Here is an 18369-nt window from a genome sequence, read left to right on the forward strand (position 1 = left end):
GTATAACTTAAAATCGCACACAGACAAAACAGCTAATAAAAAACATCCAGCAACTAGATTTCCAACATATATTATGACAGTCCATATACTGATGTTCCTATGACAATTTCAGATTCCCAATGGTGACTTTGGTGATGAATCAATTTGTCAGGTGACTCTCGTGCTCCCCCTTTTGGTTGCCTACTCACCAGCTTCCAGAACCCCACCAGGGGTATACCGCATATGGTGTAATATGTTGGATCACTTCACTGGCTGTTTCATCTGGTAAATCTTGCTGTAATCAGCTCCACAGACCCCACGACGGGGAAATGCTCCTGTATCTTCTAGCTGTTATATATTGTGCTGGATTCCACTCATATATTCAAAAAGAAAGGAAAAGCTTCCATGGCGTAATAAAGTATAAACACTTTATTTAAAATATATATAAAAGCCCACACAGCGAAAAAAACTGGGCTGAAAATTAGTGAATTCAAACAGGCAGGACTAAGTCACAAAAATAATTTGCAGAGTAAAAATTAAAAAATAAAAATAAAAGAGAAAGAAAAAATCAGGCGCTATTGTATGCCTCTGTCCAGATGGGTTAGGGCAGCAATAGACCTGAGCAGTACAAACTTTTGTTAAAAAGTCCCTCCTAACAGGCATAGGCAGCGAGGTGGGGGTATGTAACCACCAGCCGCTCACAGCGTCCTCCTCTCTCGTATGCCCTGGAGCTGACTGACAGAGCGTGATGCCGTTGTGCGCGCTTCGTCACATGACGTCCTCAGCAACGTTGCTGAGGACGTCATGTGACGAAGCGCGCACAACGGCATCACGCTCTGTCAGTCAGCTCTAGGGCATACGAGAGAGGAGGACGCTGTGAGCGGCTGGTGGTTACATACCCCCACCTCGCTGCCTATGCCTGTTAGGAGGGACTTTTTAACAAAAGTTTGTACTGCTCAGGTCTATTGCTGCCCTAACCCATCTGGACAGAGGCATACAATAGCGCCTGATTTTTTCTTTCTCTTTTATTTTTATTTTTTAATTTTTACTCTGCAAATTATTTTTGTGACTTAGTCCTGCCTGTTTGAATTCACTAATTTTCAGCCCAGTTTTTTTCGCTGTGTGGGCTTTTATATATATTTTAAATAAAGTGTTTATACTTTATTACGCCATGGAAGATTTTCCTTTCTTTTTGAATATATGAGTGGAATCCAGCACAATATATAACAGCTAGAAGATACAGGAGCATTTCCCCGTCGTGGGGTCTGTGGAGCTGATTACAGCAAGATTTACCAGATGAAACAGCCAGTGAAGTGATCCAACATATTACACCATATGCGGTATACCCCTGGTGGGGTTCTGGAAGCTGGTGAGTAGGCAACCAAAAGGGGGAGCACGAGAGTCACCTGACAAATTGATTCATCACCAAAGTCACCATTGGGAATCTGAAATTGCCATAGGAACATCAGTATATGGACTGTCATAATATATGTTGGAAATCTAGTTGCTGGATGTTTTTTATTAGCTGTTTTGTCTGTATGCGATTTTAAGTTATACCCAAAACGCATAGGGTATTAATTTAATACATATAACCTATACGCACATCACCGCATTGGTATATGGCTTTCAGCAAATGCACATAATGGAATATAGCCTCTGGCTTTTTCTCTAGATGCTGTAGAACTATCTAAGCTGTGCGACATTTGACATGTGTTATATGATTAGTAGACATATTTTGTGTTTGCTGGGGTATCACTCATACTATAAGGGGAATTTAGATAATTCATATACCCCACAGACCTATCACTACAATTTTTAAAAAATAAAAAAGGGGGATATATGTATAGGCTATCCCAGTATTTAATGTCTATAGGTAGCGCCAATATACCCTAACTTTTTACTTAGAAATGTTGGGGTGTTTTTTAAAGTAATTTTTCAGCAAAATACAGCATGGAGACGTGGATGGGGGTACGAGTTTGCTTTTAATACCACAAAATAAATTAAAATAGCCTTTTTGGTTTGTAGTGCTACTCTAACCACTTGACCTCCAGAAGATTTACCCCCTTCATGATCAGGCCACTTTTTGCGATAAGGCACCTAACCATCTGCCTTGTTTACATAGGAAGATCACAGTTCTGTCTTCCTGCCTGACAATTGGCGGGTTCCGGTGGACATCAAGTACCTGGCACCCGCTGATCGGCTTCTGCTGTGTGTAATCACAGCTGAAGCGAGAGCAGGATCACATTATATATATATATATATATATATATATATATATATATATATATATATATATATATATATATCTGTGATAGGGCAGACAGCAAGCGGTTAACATGTAATGGTAAAATGGTAAAAGAGTACGCCACAGATATTTTTATTGGTTGGTCAGAATTGTTCCAGAAGATAGAGATTGTTACAGTTATCTATTAAAATTATTAAATTTTACTGGACCGACTCTTTGAGGCATACTTACTAAAGGAAATGAGAATGTTCACACAATAAATTGTATGAAGATTAACTTCATTATCTAATCATGTGAGATGAAAATCCTTGTTTACTGATTTCATCTGCACATAACTGGGTAATTGAAATGAATATTCAACCAATTTATTGTGTGAACATTCTGAATTCTCTGAATTTAGCAAATCTGCCCCTCTACGAGTATTTATCAAGTGAAACAAAGAAAAATGAAAGAAGATGGTAATGTATATGTATGGGAAAATAGACAGGTTTTCATTTCTGTGACTAGCAGATGGGAAGTATTGGAGCAGATGCAATAAAAGCAAGCATCCAAGTTATACTTAATTCACTATCTGCAACAAACTCAACAGGCAAAAAAGAAGTCAATTCTCTACTTACTTTGCTTGTAAATTACTTTTCTAAGACGCACCAATCATTCACAAGACTGAAATTGTCTTTCCACTTATCCATTTCCTACAGTTAACAACAGAGGAAAAAGCAATTCGCTCTGTGCCTATGTTCTAATTCCACTTAATGTCTCATGTAACTATGTCCCTTAATCATCACTCACAAGCATATTTAGGACTTGCTAGACATAGAAATAAAATCAATTTGGCTAATGTCTGAATTTATATTGCAGGTACAAAACGTTTCCAGTTCTTATGGCTGCACTGTGATAAAATAGCATGAAAAATACAGCATTAACTCTTTTGCTGCTGCATTCTGCAACTTAAAGTGGTTGTAAACCTAAGTCATGGAATTTGAACAAATCACATATATCTGTAGTGTTTACTTGGCTATCTCCAAAGCTCTAAGTGTCGTTTCTCTCTGGTGCTTCGTTCCTCTGTTATCAGCATGAGTCACTTCTGGCAAGTTTTCCCAAAAAATAATATAAATTTGTGTCGGGGAGGGAGATAAGCACCAAGATTGTCTATTCAGAACACAGTTCTGCTGTGTGTGAAGGGGGGGTGTTCCTTTCCTCCAATCAGCTCTCACACACTGTACCTGCAGCCTCTCCGCCCTCTCCTCTGTGCTCCTGACAGATGAAGAAAGATTTTAAATCAATCTGCCCTTTTGGAAGGGGTGTAGGGAAGAGAGGGCTGCAGATAAACCAGTAAAACCTATTTAGGAAGATTTGTTTTATCTAGGAGTATCATCTGAGGCTGTTCACTTCACTAGGTATATGTGAGGGTTTACAACCACTTTAAGCTGGCCATACACAGTTATTTTTTTTCAGCCTTCTGATGGACAATTCTCCAGCTGCGGCGATGATATTTTGATGGCTGGCATCGGTGGCTGTCTGAATACCCTAACAGCGGCTGCATCTGATTTGACAAAGCTGCTGCTTGCCCAACAGTTTTCAACCTGGTTCCCTTAGATTTTTCAATCAAGGGATGTTGGGCAGGTGAGTGGTGACAGGCCAAGCCATGGAGCAAATGTTGGCCTGTTCATCACGAACCGGACGAAATTTGTGTAGTACCCTTATTCTAAAAATAGGGCCGCAGATAAATTTAGCTATGCTGGGTGGTAGCCGGCCTGGCTAATTTGTAGTGTTTAGTGGTCAAATTACTTCTATAATAATTCCATTCAGTTGTGGCTTCTCCCTTTTGTCAGTAGGTGGCACTGTTGCCTTCGACACTAGTATGATGAGCTACAGTATATTCAAATTACGGATAAACATACTTTTCTCAGCCAATCAAATTTAGCTAAGCATGCTGGGAAAAGCAATTTAATGGAAAGAAGTCAGGTGATCAGGGTTAGTCTTCCCGTCCTGGGCTTCGGCTTGGGTGGATGTGTATACAGTTCCTGGCTGCTAGACCTGAAGCCTGAGGCCTATCCAGGTGGCTGCCGGCTGCTAGGCCTGTCCGAGGCCTATCTGGGTGTTCAAGTTTATGCAGAGGAAAGCCTGCCAAAGATCCGGAGTTAATTCTAGAGGGATGTAGTTCTAAGGGAGCATGGGCTGGAGGCTATGAAGTGGCTGCGAGGACTTCAGGGAGAACTTATCTAAGGGAATTTGAGTGTATGAAGCTGTGAGTAAAGTTCAGTTACTAGAGGAGACAGCCTGTCCTACAAAGTAAAGATATGCTGGTTTGGCTTAAAGGTTCTTTCTCCTGTATTTGCTGTCTACCTTATCTCACCTATTTTTGTCTAAGGAGTCTGCCAATCTGCCTGTTCTGCTGATCGATACTAAGGGTGTCCTGTGCCCTAATCCCCTCTCTCCCACATTTTTCCAGTTTGAAAAATAAACTTCTCTCTTGTTTAAAGCATAAAAGTGACTGGCACCCAATTTCTTTCTTGTTCATCACCCACCATGCCCACAAACCTGCACTCTGAGAATGTATGTAAGCCATCCCTACCCCCGGTTGTCACCATCAGACTCCTGGAAATTCGGGATAGGCGCTACATTTGCATAGTGAATGCCTAGCTTTACAGTGCTTGAATTACTGCAAAATATCAGGGAAATAGGTAACAGACCTTTCACAGACAGGCAGATCTTGTTTTCAAATATTAATCTACCATTCATCAACTCCTTTTTTCAAACAGTTACTAATGCCACGACTATACTGTGTACACAAATAATTTTGCGCAGTAAGAGATGCATTTCATTTTTTTAAATTACAGAAAAGATAAAAATATGGATTTACAAATAAAAGATCCCCAGTTTTCAGGAATATGGACAGAAAGCTTCATAGCTACATTCGCTTTCTGAGTGCAGACCCTTCCATTGAGAAATCAGTGCGAGAAAGGTGAAAAAAACAGCAACTTCTTAAAAGATAAAGCAGTTATGAAGTGGGATTGGGTTCCATAGGAACATAACCGAGGAACAGAGGTCTGGCATGGTATGCTGACCTTTGGAGTCACTGGAGTTTACAAGTGGGTAGTTTGCTGTGAATACTAGCAGATGTCTAGAGGCTTATCTACATGCATGCTTAATCTCTTTTAAAAGGATCAATACCATCTGGTAAAAGGCCATTTTTACTTGTGTTTTACTTGTGAAGGGCACAAGGTGTTTGGTCGTCCCTTCAAGATTTATTCACCTCACCCGGGGGGGGGGGGGGGGGGGGGCTGGATGGTGCCATATTCTATTTCATTGGGACATTTGTTGTTTCTCATAAGTAAATGCACACTAAAGAAATTTACATCACTGGACTCTGACTATAGTCTTCACTTTTATCATATGTATTGTTGTTGAAATCTATGTGATTTGTGTTGATGCGTACTTTTTATAAGTGTATATAGATTGTTTTGACATCTGGTATTGGGATGATTAGTGGGTGCTGCTCTGAACACATAGTTTTACACTAAGCACAAAATAACTTTTATACAAAGTATTTTTCAGGTCTTAAAGTAGTTATAAAGGCTCAAGGGTTTTTATCTTTATGCACTGTAGGTGAAGGTAAAAAAACCTTATGTTCAGCCGCGCCCCCAACCCCTCTAAAACTTACCTGAGCCCCATCCCGATACAGCGATGTGCACGAGAGTCTGGGTCTCTCCTCAATTGACTGAGACAGCAGCGGTAGCCATTGGTTCCTGCTACTGTCAATCACAGCCAGTGAGCCAAGGAGGAAAAAGTGGGAGCGGGGCCATGCTCCATGTGTGAATGGACACACCTAGCATAAACTTGGGAGCGAGCTGCTCAGGTGCCCCCATAGCAAGCTGCTTGCTGTGGGGGGTATTTGGCAGGAGGGAGGAGCCAGGAGAGCTGACGGGGGACCCGGGGACCCGAGAAGAGGAAGATCAAGGATGCTCTCTGCAAAATTATTACAGCAGGGAAGTATAACATGTTTGTTATTTAAAAAAAAAAAAAAAAAAAAAACAACAAGCCTTTAACATCACTTTAACTTACATATGCACATCTATGTATCTATCTACGCATGATGATCTTTAAAGGCCAAGTTCTCCTTTTCCAGAAAATAGCTTATACAGTCAAGAGGCCCCAGTATTTGCTAGGACGTGAAATGCTTTGGATGCTTACTTCCAGTATTTCAGGAGTGAAAACCAACAGTTTTCATGTCCTAGCAACAAGGCAGGCTGTGGGGGTTGCTAACTAGGAGTTTTTTTTAGTCAGGCTTTTGAGGGGACACAAATGTCCTACAGGTAAAACAATAAAATGAATATTTTTTTTACAAAGCTACACAGGTTTTTAACATCTACTGGGGCCCCTTGACTTTTTTTTCTGGGCAAGGTGAATTAAGCCTTTAAGTACATGAATCAAACAAAAATAATATTCCTGCCTTCTATTTTACTTTTTTATGTAAATTTTATTTTTGGGTGGAACATTCAAATAATCTAGAAGCTAGGCTACCCAATATTTTGGAGGCTGGTCAAATGCCAACCCACAATCCTTCAACACTCAGTACCTGGGATGAGATTAGGCACGATCTGACCCTAGCTGAGCAGATTCTACAAGAATATGGCAGCACTTAGACCTTTGTATGGAATAGGGATGAGCTCAGGCATGTATGGATCCTAGTCCAAACCCAACTGAGTTATCTCACCAGGAACCTGTCACTGTGCACCACCAATCATAAGTGTCTGAGGCATTCCCTGCCCTGCAGCTGCATGTGTATCTACTCTTTGTATACGTGTGAATTCAGAGCGGAAAATGCCTTGAGCACTTATGATTGGTGGTGCACAGTGACAGCTTCCTGGTGAGATAGCTCCGTTGGGTTTGGACTAGGATCCATACATGCCTGAGCTCATCCCTATTCCGTACAAAGGTCTAAGTGCTGCCATATTCTTGTAGAATCTGCTCAGCTGAGCTCACATTTACAGTGATTGTAACAGGTTTCTCAACCTTCTTTGTTCCTAGAAGTTTCTATCAACTTTAAAGACTGGGTTCTCCTTGACATTCATGTTCTATCAAATGCTTGTTTATCCCCTGTAAAGCTCTGTAGACATTCAGCAAATTATTTCCTGAGCGTTTGCAGATCATTCAGATATCTTTTCGGGTGCCCCTATCACACAGTGAATATGTAAAATTTGTATCTACTAAACTTCCTCCCTCTGATGGAAAATTGTGATTAGCAGAAAGCTGTTTATCTATGTAACTTGTATATTATCTTTCATGGCTTACAGGGAATGCTGGTTATCAGACACCTGACAAATGCTTAAAGATATTTAAATCCCACAGGAGCAAGTCATTTCATGGCCATATAAAAACATTATTATTACATCAACATTAGCATATCATCCCAATAAAATAGTAGCTTAAAATACAAAATAATGATTTAGCATATCTGAAATTCAAAAAGTTACTACATGCCATTGATTTCACTGAACATTTTTGCCTAAGACAAACCATAATGAGGACACAGCTGTATACAACAAAAGCTTCCGAATTCTTTGGCTGTAGAGTACCACTGCACACATATAACGGTCTTACACTGAGGGGGTTATTTACTAAAATTGGAGAGTGCAATATCTGGTGCAGCTGTGTATGGTAGCCAATCAACTTCCAGGTTGTGTTGTCAAAGCTTAATTGAACAAGCTGAAGTTAGAAGTTGATTGGCTACCATACACAGCTGCACCAGATTTTGAGTGCTCCAGTTGTATTAAATCTCCTCATGGGTCTGGGATCCATCATGGCATACTAGTCACTACATGCTCAGTGCTAATGAACTCTTTAAGAACAACAGTATATAATACTCTATGTGGTTTAAAAAAAATATGACTTAAACATAAAAAGCATATACCCTCCTATGTTCAAATGAAGTACAAAAGTTGATAATAGAAAAACATGGAGCCTAATTATGTTTTAATAAATTGTGTTTAAAATATAGAGTTATAATGACAAGGGGAATACTTCTTTGGAAAGAAAAAATATAAAATAGTTGCTTTTACAGTAAATGTGGAGTCAGGATCCGCCAGTGATAAAGTGAGGTTTTTATGCAGGACACTCCAGGATTCACAGTTCAGAACATCAGAAGGAGGAGCAGAGCATAAGGTTTGCATGGCTTCTTTCCGCACCTTTAAAGATAGAAAACATTCTGATCAGTGAACCTCCTTAAAGTGGTATTAAATTCACCTTTTCTTTTTTTTTGCAGTTCCCCACTGACACTGTCCACTCCTCTTCTCTGAGTGCCCCGACAGCAAGCTTTGTGCTGTGTAGGCACTCGTACCGGCAATCTCCAGAGCCAGCCAAGAGTCAATGGCTCCCGCTGCCCTCAGTGAAGCCCATCAATGCAAGAAAAGAGGAGGAGCGCAGGGCTTCCGGTGGGGAGAGCTCTGGATCGTGAGTGGTGTCAGGTACTGTAAGTGTTTGAGGGAAGGTGGGAAGAAGAGCTATAGAAATGTTTTTTTTTTTTTTTTACTTTAATGCAGTTCCACCCACTTTATTCCCTCCTTCCGGCCTCCTCTTCTACATTTGACACTTTTCTTTGGGGGGGGAGCAGGAACAGAGTTTGGGGTGGAGGAACTTGACCAGCCTGCACAGAGTTCAGACCTCAACCCAATAGAACACCTTTGGGATGAATTAGAGCGGAGACTGCGAGCCAGGCCTTCTCGTCCAACATCAGTGCCTGACCTCACAAATGCAATTCTGGAAGAATGGTCAAACATTCCCATAGACACACTCCTAAATCTTGTGGACAGCCTTCCCAGAAGAGTTGAAGCTGTTAGAGCTGCAAAACGTCACAATACTTTTGGTAATATAGTGTATATTAAAACTGGAGCAGCCAGAATCTGAAGCAGAAGCGCACAGTAAACAATACGCTTCTAGCTTCAACTTTTTTCAAGTTGAGCTTTGGCAATGAGTGATTGGAGCTGATTGGTTGCCATGCACAGTTGCTCCAGATTTTGGGTGCTCCAGCTTTGATAAATTCCTCCCAATGTACCTGACTTCTATCTTACTTTGAAATTTAATGTGAAGCTTATTAAAGTGGACGTTTCTACAGGACACAGTGCGCAGGTTTGCACATTGGTGGACTCCAAATACAGCTGTCTTACATTATGTGTTTGCCATTATATGGATTCCTAGGATGAAACATGTTGGGCTTCTCAGGAACCTATGATTATCACAGAAATGTACAGAGTTCTATTGCTATTTGATTACTAGTATGAAGACTTGTCCTGATTTGCTGACAAAGATACCTTTGTTGAACAAAAAGATTAATTGAGGCCCATTGAGAACCAATGTCAGCTGTCAAAGTTGGAAAATAATAGTGGGTTGGGAATTTGAAGATCTAAACATCCATTTAAGAGACATATAGTTCCAAGTGCCAAAGGTGCTATGGAGTCATTGAGTGATGAACCACCTCTGCATTTATACAGCAGCACATGTTTGACAGGCTTCTTTATTATCTATCAGGAAAAAATGGTTATTTACAGAAAGAGCATGATAGTGTTTTACCTGTCATTTACAATTACACAGAGATATTGCTGTCAATCTTTGGACTTTCAGTGATTTCAAGAGTGATTACTTAAGTGTGTGAGACTAAAATATCATTGAGATGAATAAAACATATCGCACATGCATTAATCCATGTGGAAATGATGGACAGTGAGCTGAATCAATCTGCCGAGGACTCATCACCCAGATGAATGTGTCCTATGATGGTACCTTGTAAAGTCAACATGAGATAAGATTTACCTCTTCTAGCTCCCAATAACCTCTTAACAGGACAGTGAGGAAGCAACAGACTTTATTTGTCAAGGAATCTTTGTTATCCCAAACATCTAAATCAGGCTCTTCTTATTTCACAAGTGCCATGTAATAAAGTAAAAGAAAAATCACACTGGTACCTAGAGATGAATTCAGGATTTACCATCCCCGGTGCTGAACATGCGTCTCACTGGCCCTCCGCATGCAGCCAGTGAGTTGTGGGGTACAATATACAAAGCAGAGTGGCAGAAAGGTGTCGGGCTCCAGAACTCTTTGTGTTTCAGCACCAGCACTGACTAACAGACTGTATTGTGGGGACAGTTATCTCCATCCAAAGTACAAGTAAAGTCCCAGCCTTGGGAGAGGGAGCAGCGCAGCAGTGTGCGACAGATAAGTAACCAACAATGGAAGGGAATATGGGAGGTTAACTCTCATTGCCATGCCCACCAATGCCCGGGAGCGGGGGGGCTAGCTTGCACTGCCTTGACCAGCAATGCAGGTGGAGGGGGGGGATTAACTCTCACGTCTACTTATCAATGTAGGTGGGGGTTACATTTAACTGCCATAACCACCAATGAAGGGGCGTTTGGGTTATTAACTTTCACTGCCACTGACTACTTATGCAAAAGGGGTTAAATTCCACTACCATTGCCCATCAATGGGGGGGGGGGGGGGGTTACATTTCACTACCAGTGACCACCAAAGGTAATAGTACTAATTTAATTTAACCAGCAATGCAGGTGGGGATTAACTCTCACGTCCATTGTCTATGAATGTAGGTGGGGGTTAATATTAACTGCCATAACTACCAAGGCAGGGGGGTTTAAGTTAATAACTTTCACTGCCACTGTCCACTAATGTGTGTGTGTTTGTTTAAATTTCACTGTCACTGCCCATGAATACCAGTGACCACCAAAGGTAATAGTACTGATACTAGTGTTGGGGGGGTATTATTGCATTCACTGACTTCAGTGCTAGGGGCTATTATTGAGACCACTGACACCAGTGGCTTTTACTGCATCTGCTAATACCAATATTGGGGCTATTGTTGCATTTACAGACACCAATATTCAGGTTTATTATTACATTCAATGACACCAATGCTGGGGGATATTATTGCATCCACTAACACCAGTGTTGGGGGATATTCCTATATTCACTGACACCGGTGTTGGAGGCTATTATTGCATCTGATAACACTAATGCTGAGCTCTCATTACTGCATTCACTTACATCAGTGCTAGGGGTTATTACTGTGTCCACTAACACCAGTGCTGGGGGCTATTACTGCATCCACTAACACCAGTGCTGGGGGCTATTACTGCATCCACTAACACCAGTGCTGGGGGCTATTACTGCATCCACTAACACCAGTGCTGGGGGCTATTACTGCGTCCACTAACACCAGTGCTGGGGGCTATTACTGCATCCACTAACACCAGTGCTGGGGGCTATTACTGCATCCACTAACACCAGTGCTAGGGGCTATTACTGCATCCACTAACACCAGTGCTGGGGGCTATTACTGCATCCACTAACACCAGTGCTGGGGGCTATTACTGCATCCACTAACACCAGTGCTGGGGGCTATTACTGCATCCACTAACACCAGTGCTGGGGGCTATTACTGCATCCACTAACACCAGTGCTGGGGGCTATTACTGCATCCACTGACACCAGTGCTGGGGGCTATTATTGTGTTTACCGACACCAATACTGGGTGTCCACTGATACTAATGCTAGAGGTTATTATTGCGTCTACTGATACCAATGCTGGGGGTTATTATTACATCCACTGATGTCTATGTTGGGGGTTTATTATTGCATCCTCAGACACCAATGTTGGGGGTAATTGTACTCCAACTTCAGTGTGCATTGTGATATGATGCAAAAAAATGCAGCATGACCAAAATTTTTTGGCGAAAATTCGCTGCTGCTATGTGGCTGTCTAGAGGTAATTTTCCAGTTGACCACCACTGATCTACACTATCAACCTCAAAATTTACTGAAACGAGAAATTTTCTTCTATAAGCACTATACCATATACTGTATCTTTAGTATACTATTTGCGGTTGTTAGGTGATGCTCCTATGACATATAACTACATTTAGAAACACCAGGTAGATTACTTAATATGTAAAACAATTAAATAACAACACATGTCGGACTGTCTAAATTAATCCAAAGCACCAAAGTTGACAAATAGACAAAGAACAGCAATATTTACATACGTTGATAAAAAATGTATACAAAGTAGTTTTTACTGCAGTTAAAGGCAATCTATTTTGTGTTACAGTCGTTTCATTTTGGAAAGGTCTGAAGAAAGGTTTACTGCAGTTTATCATCCAGCTTGGATCAAAGTTACTCATTTGTGTGCAGCAGAGTATTGCCCCTCTACAATTATAGCTTTATTTAAAAAATCCTACATGTCTACATAATTATAATAACATGTTATCAACAGGCCATTTAAAAATCTCACATAAGAGGTTTGCTGGCTCTTTGAAGCTGATAACACAGAACCAGCTAATCAACGTCGCTGCCTAAAACAGTGGTTCTCAACTCCTGTCCTCAGGACCCACTAATAGGCCAAGTTTGCAAGATAACTGAAATATATCACAGGTGACATCATTTGCTGCTCAGTGATTGCAGTATTCTACTCTGCATCTCCCCAAGGTAATACTTAAAATCTGGCCTGTTAGTGGGTTCTGAGGACAGGCGTGGAGAACCACTGGCCTAAAAACACTTCTTGAATAATGGCAGGGGCCATGTGACACCATCTTTAAACAGCAAGTCATTAAATTGTACATACCTCCTCTGGCTGACTTGGATCTAACTGTTCAGCAATAAGCTGCAGTTGTTCCTGGTTCATAAATGTGTAACTCTGCAACAATAAATAAATACATAAGTAAATAAAAATAAAACAATCAGATGCTAAATACCTTGACATTTTGCCAAGTGTTATTTTTAAGGTAATATACAAAGTAGTACAGAATTTCTTCATTCAGTCCTTGGGTCCTCCAACAACTCCACCCTTATGTAAAAAATTGAAGGGACTTCCAACTTAGGCTCTCAATACACAAGACTGCTGCAGCTACAGACACAGGAATGACGAGTCTTATAGCGCTTACTTATTAATGTGAGCACTGTTCCACATCAGTCCCTGGCTGCAATAGTAAAGCCACACTCCACAAACATTAAAATGTCAGAAATGCACTGAAGTCCCATGTACACAAAGCCGTCCCCTACCCACTATGCCCCACTCTCTTAACATAGCTGTGTCATGACTGCTGCAGAAGGCTGCAAGTTACTTCAAGAACAGAAACTGACCATACATGTTACACTCTGATTGTAAATTTCCTTTAGGTTTATCAAAAATGTGTGGGACAGTATTACTGGCCTGCTATAACCACAGGTGTGGGAGGTGCTAGAGGACTGAAAGTGGAAAACAATTATACAATGTAATCTCACGAGGATGTAGTTTGGTATAAACTGCATCACATCCCCAAATAATAATATAAAACACAAAAAGAAGAAAAGGATGGGACTTTTAATGATGCTACAGTTTCAGAAACAGAATCACAACTGCAGAGTTTTGAATGAAAATTACATTTTATTGTGTACATAATATTAAAATTATCTTGAAGAACCAAAGGTTTGAATGAAAATTACATTTTATTGTGTACATAATATTATAATTATCTTGAAGAACCAAAGGTATATCTAAAATTACTCTAGATAGAGCATGGATCTCACACTTTATATTTCACCTCTATCAGGCCAGAACCAGATGTCTACAAGTCATACTAATACAATTTGCAAAAAAAAAAAAAAGTGAAAAATACATCTATATTCAGTATTGTAAGGCTCTGCATCTGTAGGATGTAAGGAAAGGTTCCGGTGCTTTTCGTGATAGATTGCTTCTTCAAGGGGACCTCAGGGTGACATTATAAAAAAATGGTATATTAACAAAGTGATGCTGTATATTATCCAGGAATGGAAGAGAGATGCCACAGAGACTACAGCCCAAAATGAAGAAAAGGTAGCAAAGGACCCAAACATAGTGGCCATCTATATGTATGATGGCAAGATATTCCAATAAGTGGTGGATTGCATAGTTAGTGGTATTCCAAAACACTAATAGCCAGACTGTTTCACATGGATAAACGTTATACACTTTCATGCTCCAGAGTTCTCTGGAGCATGGAGAAAATTTGCCTAGGCTACTTTGAGATGATGAAATGAAATGCAGGACGGCTGCTGCAGGCAAGAGCCCGCAGGCAGGACAACCAGAGAACCTTAGGTTCAGAAGGATGCAGTGGATGAGAGATAAGCTCCCACTGCACATACTACATCTAAACAATGTGGAAAGACCTTTTTTGGGTGCTTTGGAGCAGCACAAACAGGAATAAGAAGATTTACTGATTAAGGTTGAAGAAGGAAAACCACTATAGGGAGAAATGGCCCGGTACTTCAAAACCACCTTGTTTTTATGAAGAACAAGGAAGGGATTTTGTACATAAGGCCGCCAATTCTGGGACCTGTCTTGCTGATGCGATATCCATAAGAAAAACTACCTTACGAGTAACGTCAGCCAAGGAAATATCCCAAACAAGCTCAAAGCAACGTTCCGTAAAGCCAAATTAAAATCTCCAGGTAAGACTGGTAAATGAACAGGAGGAATGATGTAAGCCAACCCCTGAACAAAGGTTTTTTATCAGGAAATGAGTGGCCAGCAGATTCAGAAAGAGAATTTGGCCCTTCAGTTTGCTCAAGGCCAAATGTTGCTCCAGCCTAGATTGGAGTTAGGACAGGATGCATCCCACAGAGTATTCTCTAGGGTGAAATTTCGTTAAGTAAGCCTTCTCAAGGGCAGTAATAGACTTTGCAAGAGGTTGATTTCCTAGCTTTAAACAGCGTAGGAATAACAGAGTCAGAGTAAACCTGATATCTCGGGACTTGAGTTTTAACAACCAAGTCATCAAAGCCAGTGATGATGAAGCAGGATAGCAGGCTGATCCCGGAGACAGCAAATCTGATTGATCTGCAAGTGCTAACAGAGAGTCTGCGCATTAAGTCCTTCTGGGTCAATTTGCTGCCACCAAGATTATATGAATGCTCTCTATCTCAACTGTGAGAAGCAGGCAAGGAAGAATTTGTAGCAGAGGGAAGGAGTATCTTAGCCGGAACAGATCCCAATGTGTCAATAGTGTGTTCACAGCAAAGGTCTTTGGATCCCTGGGGGACGCCAATAAAGGTATGTCTGGCATCCCCCAGCAGTGACGTTTGTCCAAGAACACTTTGGGGTGAAGAGATTATTCCCACTCATCCAGGCACTGATGACTGAGAAAGTCCAAATGCCAACTATCTATTCCTAAAAGTAAAAGGTGGACAAGGCTGAAAGACCTCTTTCAGCTCAAGTGAGAATTATCCAATTCTGGAGGGGGTCATGGCTTCTGATGCCACCCTGATGACTGATGTAAGCCACGGCTGTGGCGTTGTTTGACTGAACCCTTGTCAGATGCACTCGAAGCTAGTGGGTCTAATCAGAATCAATAGAAAGGGATCATCCCATCAACCAAGGACACCAGCAAAAAAACTGAGGATTGCTTGAAGCAAGAGAGGTTACATTGGCTGTCCTAACTACTTTGTTTGTCAATGTCCTCATCTAAGGGTGGCGGCATACTGTATAACCAATGATCAAGATGTAAGAAGCCTGTACTGCACAATTAAGAAATTATATTCATATGCAATATACCTGTATATCATTTACAGGACTGTTTTTGTTTTTTTTTTTTAATTATATCTGTGGCCCTAAAATAAATTAATAAAAAAAAAATATGCTCCCTTAAATGGCTATTTGAAACTACAGTATATTGCAACGCAGGTTGCAATGTAACATAAAAAAACAAAATTTTGCCCCTGGGATTTTGAATGAGGAGAGCACGTGAGGCCAATAATGGTAAATATAAAGAGAAATCATATTGTCAAAATGTATTGTAGACGTACACCATCATCATATATTGGATACATAGACATAAATTGCCAACCAACTTGAGAACAGCATAACAACAGTAGTAGAAATCATTCACATGTTAGCATAGGTTGAAATAAAACAATATACAAGCATCTGTGATTCATATACAAGCATCTGTGACTCGTTTCGCGAGCAAGGCTCACTTCTACAGGAGTGGGTATATATGCATTGGATCTATAAAATAAAAATATAAATTAAAAATATATCATGATGGTAAATATTTTTGAGTGAATTTTGTATATTTAGAGTCCTTAGTAAAAAGGTCCCATATTCACAAGCTGGAGGAACCAAAATCCCAAGAGGAGTGATCTCACAGGAGGCGGCAGCAAAATTTGTCTGACACAGGAGCTGAAGGAGTGAAGCCGGCCAAAACCGACAGGGGAACAAACGGAGGACATTCATGATTTGGAAGACCATGATATGTCCCTTCATGCACCTTAATGTCCATCCCCATGTATGGCACTGAAATATAAATACATATAAATGATATAAACATAATATATAAATATAATAATAAAATAAAATATATTTCAGTGCCATACATGAGGATGGACATTGGGGTATGTGAAACGCATTGAGTTAAGGGTCAAAGATGCTTGTATATTATTCTATATCAAGATTTACTAACATGTGAATGATTTCTACTACTGTTATGCTGTTCTCAAGTCGGTTGGCAATTATGTCTATGTATGCAATATATGATGGTGGTGTACATCTACAATAAATTGTGACAATATGATTACATGTTATATTTACCATTTTTGGCCTCACATGCTCTCCTCATTCAAAGTCCCACGGGCAAAATTTAGTTTTTTTAGTGCATTTTAGGGATTAAGGTTTGTTATGGGTAGCACCAGACCATTTTCTTTCCTTTTTTTGCAATGTAACACACACATACCTGATTGAAAGATGAATCACTGTCAGAACAATTATCAGTGTATCTACAGCTGGACTGTTCATGTAGTGCCCTTTTCTGCATTTCTCGGTTTTTGGCTTGGTCCTCTTCAAATTTATTGACCAATGTCTCTACAACTGCCATCATAACATTCTTAAGTGAAAGCATCATCTCTGTGTATCTGAAAAAAAAATCAATATCGTATTGCATACTTGTGATTCAAAGTTAAATTGCAATAATATTGTATTTTATTGGGACTCTAACATCAATAGATTTCTTTATTTTTCCTACTCAACTATACCCACTATAGAGTTCCATCATAAATGATATTCTGTATCACTGTACTTTGCTGCAGAGAAGAGATTCTCACAACACATACGCATGAGACCTCATTTTTATCCCAGTCAGTTTTAATGAAGTCTATAGGGACATTGATACAAACCTAAGGTACTGTACATAGTACAGGTCAATACCCAGCTAGACAAATAACAAACTAAGAATTGTATTACTTTGGACATATATCTTATTTTTTCACTTCTTAAGCCGAAAAAGGTGAAACAGTGTCATCCTAACAGGTTTCTGTGACATAATATTTATTAATTTTGCCAGGACCATTCCCAATTTTGATGGTCAAAAGAGCCTTGTGATTTGTAATAGAGTGTAAGGGATGTTAAAGGTGAAGTTCCACTTTAAGTCCACCTCCCCCTCTACCTAATTTGGAATGTGATTCTTGAGGGGGGGGGGGGTTGAGGAGCAGGTACCTAGTTTTGACAGAGCAGCTTTCCTTTCCCCCTCCCTACCTGCAGTCTTCTGGGACATGTCACAGGTCCCAGAAGACTGTGGGACCATTCACAAAGTGCAGCGTGCCTCATGCATGCGTAGTGGGCAGCCGGCATGCAAGCTGTCACAGCTAGGTGCCCACACTTAAGATGTCGTTGCCGGGAACCCAAAGGCTAGTGAAGGACTAGCCTCGGTGAGGACGGCGCTGGATTTATGGACAGGTAAGTGTCCTATATAAAGTCAGCAGCTGCAGTATTTGCAGCTGCTGACTTAACTTTTTGTTACAGAGTGGAGAACAGTTTTAAACTGAATGTAAGATGAAGGCATACAGTTGGTTATGTGGTCATAAAGATCTTGTAATGGAAAATTATGAATAATGGGAACACAAAGGAACTGGCATGTACCTGCCATTTATCAGAAGGTAAATGGGTTTAAAGTGGTTAAGCCACTATATTATATTTGTATCATTCCATCTGTTTTATAAGGCTATGTGTTCCAGTGCCTATGCTAATTTCTACCCTATCTCAGAGCTTCTCCCGGCGCTCATATGACTTCTCAGAGCTCTCCTCTCCCTGGCTGACAGCTTTAGCGGGAGGGGCCGAGAACTCCCCATGA

At 40.5% G+C, this 18369-nt stretch overlaps 1 protein-coding gene across 2 annotated transcripts in view; it reads right to left on the reverse strand.

The window, feature by feature from the left end:
- The window catches only part of TBC1D32 (TBC1 domain family member 32), a 503914-nt gene that overhangs the window by 423476 nt on the left and 62069 nt on the right, over positions 1-18369 (reverse strand). For both annotated transcript variants that reach the window (XM_073627171.1, XM_073627170.1), the window contains exons 4-6: positions 16978-17155; positions 12855-12926; positions 8287-8412 (exon numbers count right to left, since the gene is read on the reverse strand). In XM_073627171.1, coding sequence (XP_073483272.1) covers positions 8287-8412; positions 12855-12926; positions 16978-17155 — 376 coding nt within the window. The remainder of the gene's footprint in view (positions 1-8286; positions 8413-12854; positions 12927-16977; positions 17156-18369) is intronic.

Source organism: Aquarana catesbeiana, linkage group LG04 (assembly GCF_042186555.1).
Source record: "Aquarana catesbeiana isolate 2022-GZ linkage group LG04, ASM4218655v1, whole genome shotgun sequence".
In the NCBI taxonomy this organism is placed as follows: domain Eukaryota; kingdom Metazoa; phylum Chordata; class Amphibia; order Anura; family Ranidae; genus Aquarana; species Aquarana catesbeiana.